The sequence below is a fragment of the Anser anser genome (genome assembly GCF_964211835.1).
Source record: "Anser anser genome assembly, chromosome: 12".
Taxonomy (NCBI): domain Eukaryota; kingdom Metazoa; phylum Chordata; class Aves; order Anseriformes; family Anatidae; genus Anser; species Anser anser.
In genome coordinates, this window is record NC_139733.1 from 21,251,074 (window position 1) to 21,272,854 (window position 21,781).

The 21,781-nt window shown below is 38.6% G+C and overlaps 1 protein-coding gene across 14 annotated transcripts in view; it reads left to right on the top strand.

Annotated features, from left to right (window-relative positions):
- Positions 1-21,781, top strand: part of CNTN6 (contactin 6) — a 143,443-nt gene that overhangs the window by 74,172 nt on the left and 47,490 nt on the right. For 5 of the 14 annotated variants that reach the window (XM_083795181.1, XM_083795180.1, XM_083795173.1 and 2 more), the window contains 3 exons: positions 5,700-5,795; positions 13,966-14,169; positions 15,609-15,711. In XM_083795181.1, coding sequence (XP_083651307.1) covers positions 5,700-5,795; positions 13,966-14,169; positions 15,609-15,711 — 403 coding nt within the window. The other 9 variants (XM_083795187.1, XM_083795179.1, XM_083795175.1 and 6 more) reach the window with 7 other exon arrangements.

Sequence of the window (21,781 nt, forward strand, 5' to 3'; positions counted from 1 at the left end):
GGAAAGTTGAAGAAAGTGAGATTAGCCAGTCCTTTGGGAGGTATTTGGAGAAAGATATTTCCATAGCACACCTTATTGGTAACCAAGCTAAGAGATTTATACTAATCTCCTAACAAGCAGTTCAGTACAATACTGAGTAGAGACAAGAGACATGGCTGGATGAACAGGAGGTCTTCCACAGTGATCTGAAACAGACAATCACAAACTGTTGGCCATGTGCACAGTCTGTATTGAAAAGTATTTTTAACTGAATGTATGTGAAAGAAAAAAGAAAAAAAAAAAAAGCAAAATCTAAGTATGGGATATCCTAGAATTTTTAGATAATTTGAAGGATCCAATAAGGATCTACTGTTTCTATTTGCATCTGTAGCACACCTTATACCCCTGAATCAGGCATGGAGTTCAAGCCAAGAACTACCAAAGGATCCCCTAATTCATTACAGTCAAGTGAATGTGAAGGTAACTAATTGTCAGCCCATAACACAGGTGTTAGAAATGCTTATAGCAAATCATAACAATGAGCTGCTTTTAAAAACTGCTGAGGTTGTAATTTTTATCACATTTTGCTGCAAGAGAATTTCTATTGTGATATATCACATCCAGTAACACTGATCATATTGCAATATATCATATCCAATAAGAGAAGCAAAAGAAACAGGAGCAAATGCGATATATCACAATTTGACATAGCCCCACAGAAATGTGAAGAGGTTTATTGATTTGTCCTCAGGAGCATAGCTAATTTCTAAAGTGCTCTTACATCTAGTGTCTTTGCATTCACTGCACATTTCAATAACAAGTAATTACAATTATAATATTTGGGATTATGTAATGACAAAACATTTATGAAAAAAATCAAAAATTCAAGAAACCATGAAATTACATTAATGCAGATGAACTGTTAGTAATTATGCAAGGTGACAAATTGGACTTTCTCTAATTGTCTGTAACAATTTCATATATTAAAATATCCCAGCTTCCTTGTTCGCTGTTCAGTAATGCAGAGATGTCCTATGCTCATTCTTAAAGCAAACTGGTTTGGAAGTGCTACAGCTATTCTTGAACAGATTAAGGAATTTGAAACACACGATCAGGAGGTTGAAATGAATGAGTTGTTACTTATGATTACTTTTTTGTTCCCTTGGTACACTTTCATTTTTAAAAAGTAATTCACTAATCCCAGAAAACTGTTCATGTTTTCACACATGCTGTTGTGCAAGTTGAATGTACCCCTCCAACACTTTTAAGGCAGTTTTATGTTTAGAAGAAAAAAAAAACAAAAACAAAAAACCTACAGGTGTGTGGATAATAGCTGGGGGGCAGAGGGAGGAGAGAAATTAGAAAATTTATACATTCATTATATGAGCAACAACTATCTCAGTGTATGTCAGTGCTAAGCTTTAAAAAGAAAAACAAACAACTCATACTTTTCAGGCTGAACCTCTGAACCTATTAGTTAACAGAAGTAATTTGGCAAGAAATATTTATGTTTATCTGTAACATTGGTACATGTTTCCAAAGATCAGCATCCATCACTTCAGGTAAACACCACACCCGTATCTATGTTTGGTTGTCTTCTCTCATCGGCAGCTCAGCACTCACTACAGATAAAGTGATGGTCATCCTCACCCAAGTGCCACTCTTTCCACCTTCTGTTTTTATTGTAATTGAATATCTACAACGAAGACTTGCAAGCCATACCCTCCGCTTGCATAAATCAGCATAATTTCCTTGACCTCAGTGGGGTACTAATGACTTACACCAGCTGAAAAAAGCTCTGGCCCATTACTCCTCCCCATTCCTGCATTCACTCCTGGTGAGGAGCTGCACGCCTCCACCTCAAATATTCTCACACCAGAAAAAGCCTTGTCATTCTCTGATTCAGTTTCCACGAAATACCAGATGTTTTGCTTGCTCTGAGCACATATCTTTCTTGCTTAGGTCTGCAAATGTTCCCAGCTGCAGATGATGACTTCTTGCCACACACAGCTGAGTCCATATATTTTCACTCTTCACTGTGGAGAATCACTTGTTCACCTGAGCATTTTTCTTAGCCTACGTGACCTCATTATCACATCCAGCTGATTAATTGTGCTATACCAACAGTAATCTGATAACGTGTATGGTGGTGAAAAAAGTTTTTTTGTTGAAACTTGTAGCTGATAGAGCAGGGCAGCATGAGGACACTCATAAAGTGGGACAAATACAGACAAAGAATAGGGGGAATTATGGAGGAACTAGGTGATAATTTATTTATAGATCTCTGCAGAAACACTGAAGTTAGCAAATATACCATCTGTTAAATAGTCATACTATTCCTAAATGCATATTAGCAATCTAACTGTGAGCCAAACACCTGATCTAAGCTATCTTTTGAAACTCTTTTTGACAAGCAACATTATGCTTTATTAGGTTATGTCATGTTATGTTATGAAGTTATGCTAGGTAACAGGAACAGGGAGGATGGACTGGGTTTGCTCTGTTGGTGTAAATGCCTTCTCGGGACAAAAAGATGTGGTTTTGAGAAGCAGCCAGATATTCAGAGTAACAAGAGCAGAGTGAGCTATTACATTTATATTCATCTTCAAGTTCTTTTTTACACTTAACACATTTTAGGTTGCAATTAATCACTGGAAATACAGACACACACTGAGGAGGAGAAATGGAAGCAAAAATCTTTTGGGCAAAAAGACTGCTTCCAGCCAAAAGAAACATTATTCTTGATGGTCCACACCATTCCTCTGTTTATCATCCCAGGCTATATACTGAAGACAGACAATTCTGTTACTCATTATTGAATCTCTTCTGAATGAGTTGTCATAGTATTTTATGGGAGATGTAGCCTGCCTGAAAACAGGTCCCTTAAAGTTGAAGAACAAAATAAGAATGACTCCCATAATGATTTTTACTCATTTTCCTTTGTTTTGTTCTTTCAGAGATTTTTTATTATTATTATGCAATTAATCTTTATTCGAGAGACACTTAATACATTCATTTTATACAATTATCTATCAAATCCAACCACACTTAAATGAAGAAAGATCATTCCTGTTGAGATCTATTAAATCTCAGGAGGTGGGAGTTGCTTAAAGATGCAGTATGAAGTCCAGAGTCAAGCACTGGAATGGTCTGTCTAAAGGAAATGTCTGTCCCTAAGGGTCTTTAAAAACAGGTTAAATAAGTATCTCTTAGGAAGGATATATGTACACTTGTACCTGTCATAGGCCAGATGAATAGATTAAATGATCAGCCTCCGTATCTATTTTTCCATACCTGTGATTCACTTGTAAGCACAACAGGATGAAAATCTCTCCAGCACTACGAAAAGCTGAGTTGCTTTGTTTAACTGAACCATAAATGTGCTATGAAAGCAGACTCCTGCATACAGAATTTAATACTGTGTAGATTAAAAAGACAATGTCCAAATTTTCCCCACATGTAATCAAAAGTCGTCCTACTAACTATAAAATAATGCAACCCATACATCAAGTACTTCTAGTTTTTCAGTACTTAAAACATGAATAATTGCTGTTATTTTAATGGAGGGACATGGACAGGTGACAAAGTTTCTTAAATGAATAAAATGATACGATGACATATTGTGACATTAAACTAAGAATTGCTACCAGCTACTTATTACTTTCCAGAATCTATTCCAATTTCAGAATAAAGCATTCTACAGTAAATTCTGAACTGTCATGAAAACATTTGCTACTGTCGCGATGGACTTCCTTTTTTCCCCACCTCCCTCCCCCCATTTTTTTTCCTTTCTTAGGAACTGCACGATCTGTGTTGTATTAGCAAAAAATTAGCAAATATATATATATATTAGATAGGAATGGGAAGCGTGATTATTTTTGTTGTTAGAATCTAAATTAAAAGGTCTGCACGTTTTGCATTTTTCCATTTTTTTTTTTTTATTTAATGTAATACATTGGAAAATTTGAGTGTCTTCTTCCACATAGAGCTGGTGCCTTCTCCCACAGTAGACATGCCTTGGTCCAGCCAGCCAAGGTGATTCCTTGACATTTGGCCCAGGGACCAACTTTCCACACGTTTTGTGATGGTCTTTTCCTTCTTAGAAACCATTTAACCAAAAGGAAAGAAAAAGAAGAAAGCTGATTAATTTTCTCAGACTGAATTTTCAGAACAAGTAATAAATCCACACATAGATTGGACAAGTAAGGAACTTTTACATATGAATCAAAACTCTGGCTATTAAGTCATATTACATCCATCCACCATTGCTCTCCCCCCCATCCCCCCGCCCATTAGTATTAAAGAATGGAATAAAACTAATATATATATATATATATATTTTTTTTTTTTTTCCTCTTGGACAATCCAGACTGCAAGGCAGAGATCTAGCTGGCAGGCAATTAAAAGAACATCAGAGTTTAAAACACTTTCCCTGTGTATCGACAGGTACCATCTATTGTGGCTATGACAGTGTGAGGAGGTGCTACGGCTGCCTAATTCAATTCAGTCACCTCTGAGTAGACAATGTCTTCATAGGAGACCAATATAGAGGAGATGAAGAGGAGGAAAAGAAAAATTAGCTCTGTAAAGTTCAACTAAGGGGGAGAAAATTGATATATTGACATAAAGAGCTGAGCCTGTACAGGTAGTAATCATTATTGCTTTGACCAACGAGAACTGTTTCTTTCTATTGAACTCTGGATCAGGTAGTTGCTCAGCTGATGAAAAATGGAACAATTGCATGAAACAAGAATTTGTAGCAAGGTAAATAAAACAGGCTTAAGGTAGGCAGCACACCACATTGATATCAAGAGTTTTAAAATGAAGCTGATATTGTTTATTTTATTAAAACATATTTTAAATGTATTTCCCAAAGTGTTCTGACAAAAGTAATAAGTTTTCTCATTAGTGTGAGAACTGGATCAAAAAATAATTAAAGTACATTATGGCGTGTCTTGTAACTGAATCATTATTTAAAAGAAATGAGACTGAGAAAGACATCCACATTTTAGTGAAATGTGAGAAAGCAGAAAACACTGTGTTAGATTCAGTAAAAAATAAATAAATAAAAAATTATAGCCATAAAAATCACCTATGGGAGACAAGGCATCAACATTTTATACAGATCCCCTAAGCCATAACACAATTTTCTATTGAAAGCATTCTCATTCTCCCCTTTAAAACCAGTGATAAAATTGATTTGAGTCAATTAAAACATGCCAACTTACTGCAAACAGCTTTAGGACAGAACAGACTCATTAAAAATATGACATACTTTTATCATAATTGAAACACTGTGAGAGTCCTGATAATGTTTAATTATCATTTGTGTACATAGAAGTGCACACCTGCTTTTAATTGCTATAAAAAAGGAAACAACACATTTTTTTCTCTATTCCTGCAGATTAAGACTAATAAAATGGGATGTTAGAAAAAGACAAAATAATACACTAGCTTTGCAATGACGGATTGTAATACAAACTCACTTGTTGGGGTATAAGTGCTTTATAAATAGGTATTTTATTTATTTTGCCAAAGGACAAGATACTAGGTTGGATGAGCTATTTTTCCATACAGTATGTCAATTCACATACCGAGATTTTATTATATGATTGAATATATATGCTCTGGAGTTATCTAGAAGTATTGCATAGATTGGACTATAGTTAGGAATAAATCTGATAGGTTATAACAGTTTTGTTTTCTTCTTCTCTTGCAAGATCTTGAAAATTTTGAAATGAAGACAAGAAGTACAGTGTCAGTCAGAGAAGGACAAGGAGTGGTTCTGCTCTGTGGTCCTCCACCGCACTATGGAGGTATGACGAATAGCTAAATTGTGTGCAATCTGAATAAAGATCAGTCTTACAGCTCAACAGAAGAAGCCTATGCACTTCCCCACCTGATTAGCACTAGAATTTATTTGTGAACGAAGCGTACAGGTTTATAACAAATTTAGATGTCATTTTTTTTAAGGGAACATTTGGGTTTGAACTTCTTAAGGGGCCTTTTTTTATTCTACAGTTACTTGATGTACTAGAACGTGCCATTGCTTTGTGTGTGACAAGCAAAGAAAGTACCAGAGAAAAGAAAGGTCTGTCATGAGTGGCATTAGATTGACATGAAAATTGATATTGTTCTTAAATATTGATCCTCTTCTTCCTGATATCTTAAAGTCATAGAAAAATTTAGTTTGGAAGGGACTTCTGGAGAGGTAAGCTTCTTGAACAAAGGAGGTCTAATTGGTTAAGGTGCCTGAGAGCCTTCAGGTCCCAGTCAAAGCTTCAGATAAAGAAAGAAAAGGGGTTTTCTGGAGAATTGATTTGGGTATGTCTTGCTTCTGTTACCATTACTACTGCTGCTCAACTGTAAGGCTGTTTGAGGCCTATATGTAACATCCTACATGTTTCAGACTTTTTCCATGTAAGACATCCCTAAGCATGGGGCACTGTAGTTATCGCTCCTCCTATACAGCTGTATTAGCGCCTCCAATATCATTTTTTTTTTTGGAGCAACACATGTACACTATGTTGGAACATTGTCATTTTTAAACATTTTTTCCACCTCCTGTAAGCAAGACGCTCTTGAGAATGATCTTTTGAGATTTCCCACCACCACCACCAACTCTTGCAAGTTCAACGCATTCAGAAATATCTTTTGTGAGTGTTGGGACCCAGATTCAAACTGTTTCTTATCCTTTGAGTTGAGAGAAAGAACTATGGTTTCCTAATAACTAGCTAAAGATGACTGCGAATTTCACACTGGAAAAGCAAACGTACATTAAAGGGGAAAACATCAACAGCATTGTTACCAAATTGTCTTACTCTGGACTGAAAGAATCAGCAGTTCTGAGATGAAGAATGTCCTGTTTTCAGCAGGAGTGACTACACATCCACAATAGCTGCAGTATTCTCTGTGCTAGCACAGTGTTTCCTCAGTTCCTTAAAGAAACAGTTATAAGACAAATTCCCATGAGAAGAAGGTAAATTGTGATCTATAAAGAAGATGCAGTATATCAAAGAGGTAGAGAAACCCATCAATCAATTTAAAGCCCCCAGGTCTTGAACAGAGAGGAAATGTCAGTTCACTTACTGTTTACAGCTGTATGAAAGGGGTATATAATCAAGGAGATAAAGTGAAATCTGGTCCTTAAAGGCAGAAAGAGCTTGAAAGAGTTCCTGAAATGTATCAATGGGACAAAGACAATACATCCATCCTTGAGTCAGTAAGCTATGTGTCTTCCTCTTGCTGACAGGTAAAATTATGGTTTGACAAACAGGAATGAGAAGAAAACATTCAGAACAAATTAATAGTTAACAAGTGAGCTCACTCCAGATTAATTGAACTGACAAAATTATATCTATGAACAAATCCTCTGACACCATGTTTAAGCTGGAGATGCGAGCTGTTGACCAATAGGCATGAAAAATACATTATCTGAAATAAGTCTCTAGAGAGCAGAAACTGAGCTCTTCTGTCATCCATAAACGCTGTGTTTGTGATCCAAAATTATATGCCATGGGGACGAAGTACATCGTATGAACTATGATAAGTTGTATACTATACCAGAATGCTTAGGAAATTTCTACAGAATTGTATAAAGGATTTAAAGGATTGTGTATATATATATATTTTTTTTATTGAAACCCTTGCCTCTGACTTAATCTCTACAGGAAAAGGACTATTAACAGTAGCTACAGCTTCTACTGAGTTCATTGGAAGAGTTCTGTAAAACACTTCAAATGCAAGAAGCAGTTATTAAAATTTTGAAATATGTACTGTACCAACAAGAAAAGAGCTGCCTTTCCTGTAATACTAACATTAGTAAAATACAAGTTGTATACTATTCTATCAAGGAGGAAAAAAATACCCTTAAGAGTTTCCCACCCAGCCTATCAGATGCAGTCTATAACCAGTGCAGACTTTTCACTGGTATCAACATTTATGTGGAAACTGAGGTTAACTGACTGGGCAGAAAGACACCCAAAGGGCCACGGCAGATGGCTACAGGCCCTACAGGCCCTGACACCAGCTGCTTGTCTCCCCAGGTCGACAGGCCCAGCCCTAACCATGTACTCCATACAGGAAGCAGGAATGTGTCTCTAATGGTTGGGTCTAAGAGGCTTTTTTCACTCTTCCAAACAAAAGAGAAAAAAAAAAAAAAAACTCTCTGGGGCAGTAGTTTAGTGCAGTTATTATTACTATAGTGCTGCTGGAACATGAAGCAATAGCCGAAGCCTCTCGCCTTCCTGCTAACCTAGGAAGTTGGATAGTTGTCTCTTCTAGAAACTGGGAGACAGAAAGACAAGGGTCTAAGGAAGCCAAAAGTTTTTATCTTAAGTCTTTTCCCATATGACATCCCCAATTCGGAATAGGCAAATAGAATGAGAGCTCAAGAAGTATTTCTACCACCTGTGGTAGTCACAGAGAGGCAGCCCAGCTCTTGTTGCAGAGCCCAATGCAGCCCAAGCTCTCCAGCCACTTCCCACAGATAGACAGAAGTAAAGCTTCCTGCAGGCTTCACAGATATCGTTAGACTAGCCAGCTTTTTGTATTACATTGCTAATACTTAAATATCCTGATTGTGAAGAAGCCATTTAAAACTTAAGTGATAGAAGTAAAAAAAGATTAGAAAGGTTACTCTAAAATTTTAGGCCTTAATTGTTAAAGCTTCTAGCTCCACAAGAAAGTCTACTCCATGTTGATATTGAGAAAAATACTTTCTGCAAAGAAAAATCACACCTCATAAAAATTTATTTAATATCTTTTGCATATCAAAGTACAATTACTGTATTAAAAAACCCTGCAATTAGCTAGCTGAAAGCACTCACAAAGCTCCCTCCCACCACCTGACCCAGCCCAGTGCAGCCCCTCTATTTTCTCCCTCAGCCCCTCCTTGCCTATTTATGCACCAGCTGCTCCTCAGCCACCGCTGTTGTTATTTATGAGGCTCATTAACACACCTTATAAAGTTCAGCATCTGAATTTCCTCTGCTTGTTAGTGAGGCTCTGGAGTGTAAGGGTGGGGAGGTAAGCTGTATTTCTCTGTCTAGGAAATTTCTCTTTTCTAGCTGAGGTTCCTTAGGTCAGCTTTTTTTTTTTTTTTAATATATATATGTATACACACATGCTGTATAGTCAGTATATGCAATTGCTTTATTATTTAAAAGAAAAAGGTGCTTTGTATAGAGTTAGGAAGTAGAGAACAGCATCTAGGAGGAGGAACGAAGTCTGGAGAAGATCTCATTGCTGTAGCTGTGCATGAGCTTGACCTGACTGTGATTAAGGTACTGGTGCCTAAATAGTAATGCTTGACACAGGACTGTGGGGTAGGCTGTTATTCATTTATTTTGTTAGAAGTGAAGTCTGATATAATGCCTGTTTCCTTCAAGCTGGCTCCCTGCAGAGCTCTAAGAAAGTTGCTAATCTTGTTAGGAGCAGCAGGATCACTCATATATTTGCATTTACTTGTGCATAAGAGCTGCCAGGGCTTGAAGCAGGGATGCTGACTCTGTAGGCTTTTTTGTATTGCTGTTACTACAGTGGGGCTGAAATAAAAAGAAACAAATCAGCTCTGAAAGAAGTCAGAACTCTATAGCCATGCTCAGTGGGGGAATATACCAAGTCCTCAGCCAGCAGAAGGGCATAGGAAACTGGTACAGGGAGAGGATAGGAGGAGACAAGCAGGGCTACATGATGTGAAAGAGTCTTTGACTCCTTCATGTTGCTTCTGCATTTTATATTAAACAGTCATCTGATAACGTGCATAATTTGAAAGCAGTAGTTTGAAGCATATTTCCCTTCACGAAGCTGAGTGCCTTGGTCATTAGTTTAGAGTCCTTTTCTGCTCCTCTTTCTCCATGCTCCTGTGAATCTTTAATCCTTCCCTGCCAGATCATGCAGGAGGGGGAGTGTCTCCTTCTTGAGACCAGTCTGAATGAGCTCTTCTCCTGCAGAACCAGCAATATTGACTTGAATTTGCTTGGGCTGAGAAAAGCACTGAAATGTTGTATTCCCTAGCCTAGTATGTAAGCTGTGATTATCAGCTGCTGTTCTTTCCCAGCTGTGCTCTGAGAAAGGGCTCACAGCTGCCAGGTGTGGGCAATGCTCTTCTTCTGCCTGCTGGAGCCCAGGACTTGCCCAGTGCTTGACTGGAAGCTGAGGTGCGGTTAACAGCTTGGGCCCCCTGAGATGTGGAGGGAGATGGACACCACACAGTCACATGTTTTGCACTGAAAAAAAAAAAATAATAATAATAAAAAAAGCTAGGATAACAGCACTAATAAAAAAAAGGGGGCAAAACACCACAAACCTATGCTCTGTCATATGCATAATGAAGTCTATGTTGCTGTAATTATCCTTTCACTGACATGTAGGCCCTTTGAAGTAAAGGCAGTGCTGTGCACTCCAAGGCATCTTCTTCCACAGTCAATAATAGCACTGGGATCACTGTCTAGAGAGAGTAAACACTTTCCGGCGTTCAGAGCTTAAATATGTTAATTTGGGCTGAGACCAATCAGCTATACATGTGAAAAGGAGCTACAGCATGATATTTATTAGGCAGTAGCTAGACAGAATTAAAAAAATTAATTACCTGAAGGTGATTAATGTTTTCTAAGCTCATCTCTGAGGCTAACATAGGTGTTAAATTAAAAAGTTGAAGGTAGAAACTATAACAATAATACTTAATTCTCCTTCATTACAGTTTTATGAACAAAAATCTTGAAATTTTACAGTGCTATGAACATTACATTCTGCCATTATCTGTAGGCCCAGGAAATGGGGGTTCTTTGGGTATAACGCTGTCATAAGGTTAGCGGAATTTTTTTTAACCTAAGGGTGTCATACTCTGTTCTCTTTCTGCCTTTGGAACAAGTTAAAGAAAGGGGGAGAGGGAGAATTCTACTTATTTGGCCCTTACTTAAAGTACTACTGAGCAGGGACTGACTTTAAATTGCTCCAACATGTCTGTCATTGCACACAGCAGCACCTGTGATCAGGGAACCTTTACACTAATTTTGGCACAAATAAGTCCTAGATGAGGCATAACAAGGAGTAACAATGTTTGCCAAGTGTCTTTTGCATAATCTAACCTAAGCTTTGGAGTATGTGTATTCGTTTCAGGGTAGCAAAAGCCATTTTCTAAGACACTTGTATCAAGGATGAATGATGCCATAAGGAGCTCATTTTCATTCCTTTCAAGCACAGTGGGGTATAGGTAAATATACTTACATGGTTTTAGCACATGAGGAAAGGACTGGCCAATTGTATGGTCCAGTGAAATGTTTTCTGCTTCATTTGTGAAGGGGGAAAAAATAAACATCACATATTGCAGAAGAAACTAATCTTAAGCAAGAGCCTCTAGAAGGCCTTCCTTCCCCAACCTATTTTTTCCCTTCTACACATCTACATACCCTACCTTTCTGAAACTTCACAGGTTAACTATAGTGAAAAGAACAATTGGACTAATTGGTCTCATATAGAAAAACTTGTATTCCCTTACTTCAGGCGTGTTGATTCATTTTCAACATCATATAAGAAGCAGTTACCCCAGAGGAAAAGTTGCAGACATACAGGGCAATGCACAAAGAAAAAACAAAAAAGAAAACAAACAAAAAAAAAAAAAAAAAAAAAAAAGAAAAACAAATCATTGGTGCTGATAATGGCTAAGATTTTTGCAAGACTTTTGCTGAGGCCTTTTCATAGTGGCCTCTAAAATTCAACAGTTCTGGGACTGATGAGGACATTGGAGTGTGAACTCAACAGTACTGTTTTTCAAAAATCCTGTGGCTAAATGGAAAGCAAAGTAAGCTTAAAGGTAACATTTTGTTCTTCACTGAAATAGCTGGTGGCAGTAATTTTCAAGTTCATTTTAGCTAGACTTCATTAGCAGGCAACTATCTCCTTTTAAAAATTTCTCTTCTATGCCTCTGCTACCTTCTGTTCAGTGTTACTTTCACCAGACTCTTCCCAGCTGCTGATTTACTTATGCAAATGAATGTGACCCCACAAGTGATGGCATGGGCCTTGTACTCCTTTTTTTTGCTCATTTAGTAGGTCTGCTACAAACCTGATTTATTCGACTTCAAACTGAGCTGGAATCATGAGACAAGGACTGGCTCTCTTTCACCCATTAATTCATAGACCAACCTCATGAAGAAGCTCTATCTAGCATAAAGCTGGCTTCAGTGGATTTTATTAGGGTTCATATAACTTATCCTACATGGAAAATTTAGCTGTACCACCAGGTCCTATGGCAGGAATCTAGATTTGGATTGCATAGCATAGGATGATTTAGAAGTCTTTCATGGTGCCCTGTTGCAGTGGGTCAGTGCTTTCCTCAGCCCTCTAAGTGCCAGCACCAGTACAGGACTTTGGGAAGGGAACTGTCAAATTCATTTTTACTCTTTTCCCCCACTTGCTAGTTACCTTCAGTTTTGAATTACTTGGGCTACCCTGTCATGAAAGTCCGATGGGTGTCCAGCTATCAGTGGTTCAATCACTCAGAGCGGTTTTGTTGCATGGAAGAGTTTCCAGTATATAATGCAATATGCGTCTGGAAGACCTGTCAGGATATAGCTACATCACTTGTCTCTACAGGCTGATTCACCCTATGGCAAGCCCCCCTGGTCTCCAGAACTTGATATCTATAAAGAATAGATGCTTTATCCAGGTACCTTGGGCATGTGAATGCAAAAAACTGGTGCTTTTCTTTCCTGTGCTTAAACACATGTACACACGTGTATTGTATTACACTACTTTAGGAACAACTGTTGCATCTTCTGGGTTTACAGTACATCAAAAAAGCTTTGCATTAGGCTGTAGTAAAACAGAGCCTATTACAGGATTTAGCCAAGTATATAGAGTGTCATTGATTGCTCCCTGGAGACCTGTCATTTCTAATGAGAGTCCTAAAATGTTAGAAGATAACGTAAAACTTCGCAAAACTACTGGAGTTTGCAGACTTACTACCATACTGTACCCATGTTGCAACTGAGGGAGGGGAAAGAAATGTAAATAATCTTTTTCAAATGGTATTGTTGATGGGGGAAATGTGTAAAAATGAAGCTGTTGGCAGAGTGCTGTTAGCTTATGAATTATACATTTAATTAAGGGGAGCTAAACTGGTAGATTTTGAAACTTCTGATTTACTGCACCTTGTTAAGACAGAATTTCAGTCATGCAGCCTGCTGAATGCCACACCGGGTGCTGGCAGCCACGCGGAGCGGCCAGGGAGTGGGGTACACAGGAAGCCTGGGGTACCCCTGGCAGCACAGTGGGCTTGGCCCTTCTGAGGAGCAGTGCCCTTGGATGGTAAACTCAGAGTTCTGCCCTGTCAGGGTGGGTTAGTCAAGTAAAATAAACTGGCGAGATTATAGAGGTACTTATCAAGGTATGCAGCGTGAAACACTACGGAAGAAGGTGGCATAAAAGGGCTAGTTAAGAAGCGCAGAGCAGATGCAAGTGTGGAAAATGAGAAAGCTGGAGAAGAAGGGAACAAATGTGCAATGGGAGCAAATATTAATCTCCAAAATATTTGTCTGCAGCTGAGTTCTTCCCCTCCCTGAGAATCTGATGATAAAGCTCTATTACCTGTTTCTTTTTTCCATATGCAGAGTGGAGAAAGGAGCCGTAACACTGTGTGATCAGCAGTTGGCTCCTGATGTTCAGAGGGAAAGTGCTATAAATAGAAATTATTTACTAAACCAGCCTTCTCATGGCATTGCAGCACTGCCATTCCTACTTAAAAATAGGCTGAAGCAGGAAAATGGAAAGTAGCAGGGGACAAAAACTTCTGTGACCTTCTGAAGTGGCTTGAAATGAGTTTAAAGCTGAAGCAATGCTTATCTTGCCTGTGCTAATTTGTGCATCCCCTGTGGTCTGTGCTGTAACTGACTCGCTCTTTCAGCTGGCTATATTGCACTTAAATGCTAAAAGGAAGCAAGCAGTGCTGGAAAGGATACATGATGTGTATCTGGTGTTTTCCAGACTTGTCCTATGCGTGGATCTTCAACAATAATCCCTTGTATGTTCGGGAGGATAGTCGGCGCTTTGTTTCACAAAAAACAGGAAATCTCTACATCGCTAAAGTAGAGCCCTCGGACGTGGGCAATTACACCTGCGTTGTGACCAACTCCGATGCAGAGCAAAGTGTGCAGGGGCCACCCACTCCCCTCATTCTCCGCAGCGATGGTAAGCTATCCTGGTATGCAGCACAAGGCTATAACTCGTCCAGCTCCGGTTAGCTGTAACTGCCGCCTGTATTGAGGTTTAAATATGGTAAAGCTTTCTGAATTTATAATCTAGGTTTAGCTCAGATATCAAATCTAGAAAGCTGTTGAAAGTGAGTTGTTAAGGTGAGAAACTCACCTGCACACACACAAATACCTTTAGCAATGCTTCGAATTAAATGCTCACATTGAGAAGCACGTACTTCTACCTGGGAAAGCATTACACAAAGTTGGTTTTATAAGTTTGCTCACCTCAATTTCAATATACTTGCACTGTTTGCAAAGCATCAGTGACAAATAGTAAGAAAAGCCTGTTCAGCGTTATGTTTGTAATACTCAATAATGCACAGTAGTTTTATAAACAAAACTTTTGGCAAGAGACCGCTGTTTTATTCCGTCAGGTCACCTGCAACAAAGTATAATTTCCAAAGCTCAAAAGTTAATTATTTTGTACAAACAGATCATAAATGCTTCAGATCTCTTCTGCGTGTTTTCTTCCTTATCATACTTCTTTATTCTTTTTCTCACTTGTTAGTCTTAATCTTCTCCTGTTCACTCCGGTAGCCCCTGGATTGGGTACTAAACGTGCAGTCTCCAGGGAACTGGAAAATAGCACATGGAATATTAGCTGGGTCCCTGTTAACGTAAAATAGGAATCATTCATTTTCTGTGTGGGATCTGGGCTAGGACACAGAGGGAGAATCTGATTTGTATTCGTCATTCGTGTTTCAATGAGTTGTACTAAGAGGTTCATGTACACTTCAGAATTTCAGCTAAAAAAAATATATTTTTAAAGCAATCCCATACCTGTTGCAAGATCAAATGTCCTAAGCTGATACTGGATAATCTGTGGTGTATCAGATGTTTGAGATTTTTGAATGTGATCATTACATCCAATTACATCAGCTTTACTCAAGCCTGGAGTTTCCACTTGGCTGTGTTAAGGAGCTTTGTGTTCTGTAATTATTTTGGACACAGAGAACCCAGATTTTTCTCTTGCACTCAGAACTACCTTGTGTCCTGACAACTGACCACTTAGTGACCAATGTCATAGGCACTGGTTATTAACAGCTAACAAGAGGTCTGAACCCTAAATCCTCACTGAAATGTTAATGCATACCAAATCAAAATACCAAATCTGCACATTCAGAACTTGTATAAAGTTATGTGCTTCAATTCTCAAATGCTCAAAGAGCTTACACATTTCACGTAAGCTTTCAGCATAAGGTTGGATACCACCCAGAAACCCTAAGGCTACTCCATAGACATCATGTTGATTTCCATGGGTGGAACATAAGGCTCTAACAGTATTAATGACATCCTTTCTTTTACACTGAAATTCTGTTGTACTAGACAGGTCTGAGGCTCAACTGGAGTGCTAGCTGTTTTGATGTTCAACAGGTGTGATGGGGGAGTATGAACCAAAGATTGAAGTACGTTTTCCAGAAACAACATATGCAGCGAAGGGTTCATCTGTTAAACTGGAATGCTTTGCCCTTGGAAAGTAAGATTCTTGGTTTTTATTAAAATGTGGGTTCTAACACTGTTGTACAGTGAGAAATAACATTTCTTCTAACTGGCAGGTAGAGTGTTTTGGTCAGAATATGAATGTGAAATGTTTTTAAACTTATTTTGGTTTGTTTCTGTGTGATGTGTTCCCAAGGAAATGAGAAGGCAATAGCAGAACTGAAGCTCACTTGGTTGTAGATGGAGGGAGGGGTGAGAAGAATAAAGGCTAAATCCCCTGAGTTTTCTCTGGGGTGAGACCAAGACTGCAGTTCACAGCATTCATTGACCTAGCTGCACATGTACATCAGGTCTGCATCACAACATGAGTATGTTTTTGTGTGGTACCTTAAAGAATGGAATTTCAGGAAATGGGCTGGAATGGGTCTGGAAACTGTCTAGAATGGGTCTAGTGTGGCTCTCAGCACCCTTTTCTCGAAAGAGATGCTGAGGGGCCTTGGGAAGCCCTAACAGTAGTCCTGACTAAAACCTGGTGTATATTGTTCCTGGGCTGCTTACACTGGTGTACTCATCTACAGAAGCAGTAGGGTGCTCAGACAAAAAAGGGATGCTCTATTCAAAGAGCAGGTGGCTAACTGAGTAAGTGTAACTAGCCTATGAAAACTAGTTTTTCTAGTAAGTGTCCGTTTTCCATTGAAAATCTAAAATAACCTTTGGTTGTTAACCTCTATTTAGTTTAAGTTCACTTTGACAATCCTTTTTAAGGCTGTAAGCTTTTAAAGTGTTTAGAGCTTTCCCAGAGGTTAAAAGCCTGACTTGTAGACAGCACAAATTAATCAAATGTTCCTCTGGAACCTATGCTGAGAAGTAAAAAAAATAAAGTAAATAAAGTTAAAAAGATGGGAAATGGCCTTTCTGTACAGATGAGATTTGTATATAAACTAATCTCAGGGCTAATTTTTATTTTAGGAGGGAGAATATTTCTACAGTCATATTCAAAAGAATATGATATTTTTTGGCCCCAAACAAGTACCAGACTGGAACAGTCCTGCTAAAGCTGATTTTCCTTTCCAAATACTGTCAAGCTACTTCTCTTTAAATACCTCTTTAATTGTGTGTGAGTCAGTGCAGGCTTTACATCTCAAGTTGTCATTTCATATTTCCATCTGTTGCATGGAAAGCTTTTAACAGAGCTATATTGACTACATAAAAGCATTTCAAAACCAGTAAATATGTACAAAACACTGCCTTCTTAATGAAGGGGTAAAGACAGGTCATGTCAAAGCTTGCCTGATGCATTAACATTTTAAGAACCTTTGGGGGGAAGGAGGAAGGTGGTCTGAAAGGACATGTAGATAATGAAATATCTCAGCAAGCACAGTATGTACTATATGTGTAGGTACACAGTACCTACTAATGCTGTCTAAAAAATGGAAGGGCTGGGAGGGTTAACGCAGCTTTAATATACATTTCTCCATGTGTAGGATGGCAGCTGAAACAAGTGCTGGTATACTTCCCTGGAGTTTTACTAAGTAAATACTAGTGATCCAAGTGCAGAAATCTTTTCCACATTTTTTTATATCATTCTGTTCCTGTGTACATAGTCTAATGTATACATTCTGGAGGGGTGCTGTGTGTAAGTAAAGGCTCTTGAGAGGAGCGGTTAAATTTCTCCTCTCCAGATTCTTTGGATAGGTTAGATGTCTCCTACTGTACAGGACTGTTTCCAGTCTTTTGTCTCTGAACAGAGCCTTGAACCACATTTTAAATCAGTGAGCAAGTATTTTAGAACTGACATTTGTATGTGAATAAACCAAGAGAAACAGATTACAGGTGAAATACTCTTCACTTATTAGGTAAGGCCGGCTTTTTAAAGGTATTTAGGTGATTAGTGGTATTGTTAAATCTGTTTCCTACCTCCAGCTGTTTACAACTGTAGTTAGGCACATATAAGTGCAGCAGTGTGGCCATCTGCACCTTTAGATGCCTAAATTCCACTAAAACTCTAGCCTCTACTATTGTCTGTTTATGTTAAAATCAATTCAGCTCAACATTTGTTGAGCTATACCTCTGATCTGCCACAAGCACTAACGGTTATTATCTCTCGGATTTCAGAACTGCTTTCCCATTATCCATAATTTTCTATATTCATACTGTTAGTCCACTGGTTCAGACAATGCTTTCAGCTGCTACTGCTTCTGCACCATGAATAACAGAAATCTTTCACATCTGAGGCAGATTATAGGCAACCTGCTGTGGTTTTGGTCTCCAGAAGTCTTAAATGAAAGTACTTTCATGGTATTTAGAGAAATAGCATCTCTCTTCTATATGGAACAGCAAATCATGCCTCTTGGACGTTGCTCAAAAAATCACTTCCACATTTAAACACATGTACAAGAGGCCAGACTAAGGGCTGAGTTTTAAGACCTTTTTACCTGGGGGAACTCAAAGCCACTTAACTGAGAAGTACCTTCCAGCCAGACTACAGAACACACAGAGGTGTAGGTACATTCCATGTACCTCCTGTGGAAGCTTTTTGAGAGCTCGAGGTTTACTGGACTCTTGCTATCAAGAAGCATTTATGGTCCCTCCCATTTCAATCTGTTGCAAAGCTCTCTTCATGCATTTTACATGAAAATATCATAACTGATTCATCCAAATTGTCTTCTAGTGTAGTTATAAGCCCTTGCTTTTTTTTTTTTGAAAATAAATGGGGGGGAAATGACATGACAGGGCAAAGAGTCAGTGTTTATCCCTGGGAAGAGGGTTTGAAGGCATGGATCCCACAGTGCTTGGGCCAGCTCTCCTCCAAATCCTGCAAAACAGACCCCAAATAATGGAGAAGCTTTTGAAAAGCAAGTTAGTCCTCACTGTGATGGAAATATGACTGGGCAAAAAGGAGTGTAAGTAGCATGCATCTATATGGTGATCAGCATGGAGAATCCCTGGAAGTTTCTCCCAGTCATTGGGAAGTGCCCAAGGCCAGGCTGGATGGGGCTCCGAGCCACCTGGTCTGGTGGGAGGTGTCCTGTCCATGGCACGGGTTGGAACTGGATGATCTCAAAGGTCCCTTCCAATCCAAACCATTCTATGGTTCTATGAATTTAGACCAAAAAAATATAAAATTTAATTCTTTGAAAAGGGAAAACTGAAAAATGAAATACTAATGTGACTATTTCAAATATGGCAGCCTGTGGCAATTTAATAGAAGAGATGAGACTTTGTGTTCTGCACTAATATTTATTATGTTGGCAGTGTTTAATACTAAGCTAATATTAAGTCATGTTTTGGATCAAGCTATATTAATCATGCAGTATATCTAAATTATTGTTTGCTGTGTCTTAGGGAACTGAGTATGATGGAAAGAGTTGCTTACAGATATGTTCAGTTGAGTTACTGTACTTTTCTATCGATTTCTTCCAAAATAACCTTTCTGTTGTGCAAATAGGAATAGTTTCTGAAGTGAAAATAAGTGAAGTAGTTTCCATATCTGATGCACATATTTATTAAGCTGTGCTTGTGTTTTATTTCTAAGATTCTCAGAATCCCTGGAGATGTGATATTGCCAACTGAGGCTGTAAAGGGCACATATAAATAGTATAAACCAGGATTTCTTTTAACCCAGAATATTTTTTTTTCCAGGGGAAGATGTTAATTTTTCCTTCTCTAAATGTATTCAGAGAAGTTTTTCTAGAGTTAAAATAGGTAATTACACAGCCACGAGAGGGTTCCAAATAACCATCTTTACTGAAGTTACATAAAAGCACCAGGCTTCACTTCTTCATTAGATGGTTACTCTAGTATATTCTTCAAGATTTTATGCAGGAGGCTGTAGAAGTATCAATTACAGAATTCCAAATGATATGTATGAATCAGTTTTTCTGCCTTAAGTGGTTTGCTACTTTCAGCCCACATTTCTGATAGAACAAGTATCTTAGTATTTGTACCTTAAGGGATGAGCAAGCAGCTCTGCAAGATCCTCTTACATGAACGTGAATGGCTTGTGGCCAGAGCAGAATGAAAGGCAATATCAGGTTTCAGAGAATTTTACCTCTCTGGTGTTTCCCAAGTAATATATCAGGATGATTAGGAGTCTGAGTACTTTAATTATTAGGCCCCTTGGTTCCTAATTCTTCCTGGTGTCAGTAGTTGATGCCGACACGATAGCAGTTTTCATACCTCAGCTCTGTGACAGTTGTTTAACTAGGCATAGACTTCATTATTGAAGCTGGGATTTAATTTTATTGTGAGGTGTCCTCAGATGCACAGAGCGAAGAGGTGGCCCAGGTGCGATGCATCAGCTGAGTGTTTGCTGCAAAAGGGTGGGACCTTCATCTCTGTGTGGGGCGTAGTGCTGCAGATGAATTAATTTGATGTTCAGTGTGACAAGACTTGTCACCAACCAAAAAATATTTTCCATCTCCTTTTCTTTCCAAGTTAGTAACTTATGGTTTTGTGATTCTGCTGTCTGTATGGTAGAGTATAAATTAAATTAGTAGCTGAGCTCAGTACTTCTAGGTGCTTTGAAGGTTTCAAATAAACTACAGATTTATGTACAAAGACACTCATATTTATGCACTGTTTTATTTACTCAGGTGAGAGCAAGACTTGTCTGTGAAGTGTAATAAATTTGAAAAGTTTTCTCATTGTTTAGATATTCAAAAACTTCTTAGCCCCAAGCAATTACCTATTCTAATCAGGTTATTTTAGTAACTAGAAAGAAAGACCCACAAGTTTCAGGAGTGCCCCAAATCTGTATGGGAAGATACTAGTCTGTGTAGGAATGTCAGGTGCTGGCCTTCAATAGGATGATTATGCAACATAACTCTGCAGAAGTTCACAAGGCTGTGTTTATTAAACTAAACTTTGCATACATTTACCTACAAGATTACAAATACCTAAAGCATCAATTTGTTCATTTAAAAAATAATAATAATAAATCATTAAAGTAAATTCTATGTTCAGTCTCTTTAAAGCCATTCGTTTTCTTTTACCGTGAAAGGTTTTGTATGGCCTGCGGTGATAGTTGTGTTAAGAGATTTTGTGATAAAAATGTAAACTAACATTGGAATGTTAGTTTCTGCCAACAAACTGCCTTCTGCAAAATGATAATTAAAGATGCTGGAAAGCCCAAGGTGAGGAGGTATCAGCAAAGGCAATGAAGAAGTGCAGACCTTTTAAACTCCCCCATGATATCAGAGGCCCTGCTGTGGGTGGTGGCATGGGGCTGAGCTCTGTCTCCTCCTGCAGCCTGCTTGTTGAACCCGTACCTCGGGCTGGTGAGGAGCTGCTCTCTTGACAAATGAATTCCCTCTTTTGATAAAACGAGGCCACTTGGTGCAAGCATCCTCAGAAGAGCAAAGTGCTGTGAAGTATTTATTGCAAGTATGCATTTAAATACGGTAAAGCCGATAACCCAGACTCAGTTTTGTCATCTTGCCGCAGTTAGCGTCAGAGGCAGTGCATTTCCTTCGCTCCTGTTAGTTAGGATGGGGCAGACAAGGAGTAGAGTTTGCCTTGAAACATCCCCAAGGATATCATTATAAGTATCTGGTGAGGAGAAGGAAAACAGGACAGCGGTTTCAATGCCAACCTTGGTAAACTTGACAAGTTGACAGAAGGGGCCTTTTTCCGTAGAGCCCTGCCTCTGGCCTTGGTGTCAGTCAGGCTTCCTGCATGCAGAGCCAGTAGTAAGAAATAAACCTAATAGAATACAAAATATTTAGATGAAACATTTTCAGGTAGCAGGGCATAAGTGAATGCATCTAATTGTCTGTCTTCTCCAACGTAACTGTTAGCTTCCTTTAATCTGTTTCTTATTTAAAAAAAAAAAAAGAGGTGCCTTTAAAGTAAGCAGTCAAATGCTTCTGGCATTCTGGGTGCTGCAGGATTCCATTATACAGTAACTATACACCAATTATTTAATATGCTATAGCATTTTAAAGCCAGCCACACTCTTCCTGCATGTCATCAACGGTCTGTGTCAATCTATCGCAAGCCTGCAGAATACTTCTGGCTGTTTTCCTGACTTGATCACAGCAGCAGTGGGACAGACCTGTTCTGCACAAGAGCTGTGTTCTTTTAAATATCTATAAAGTAATTTGGTT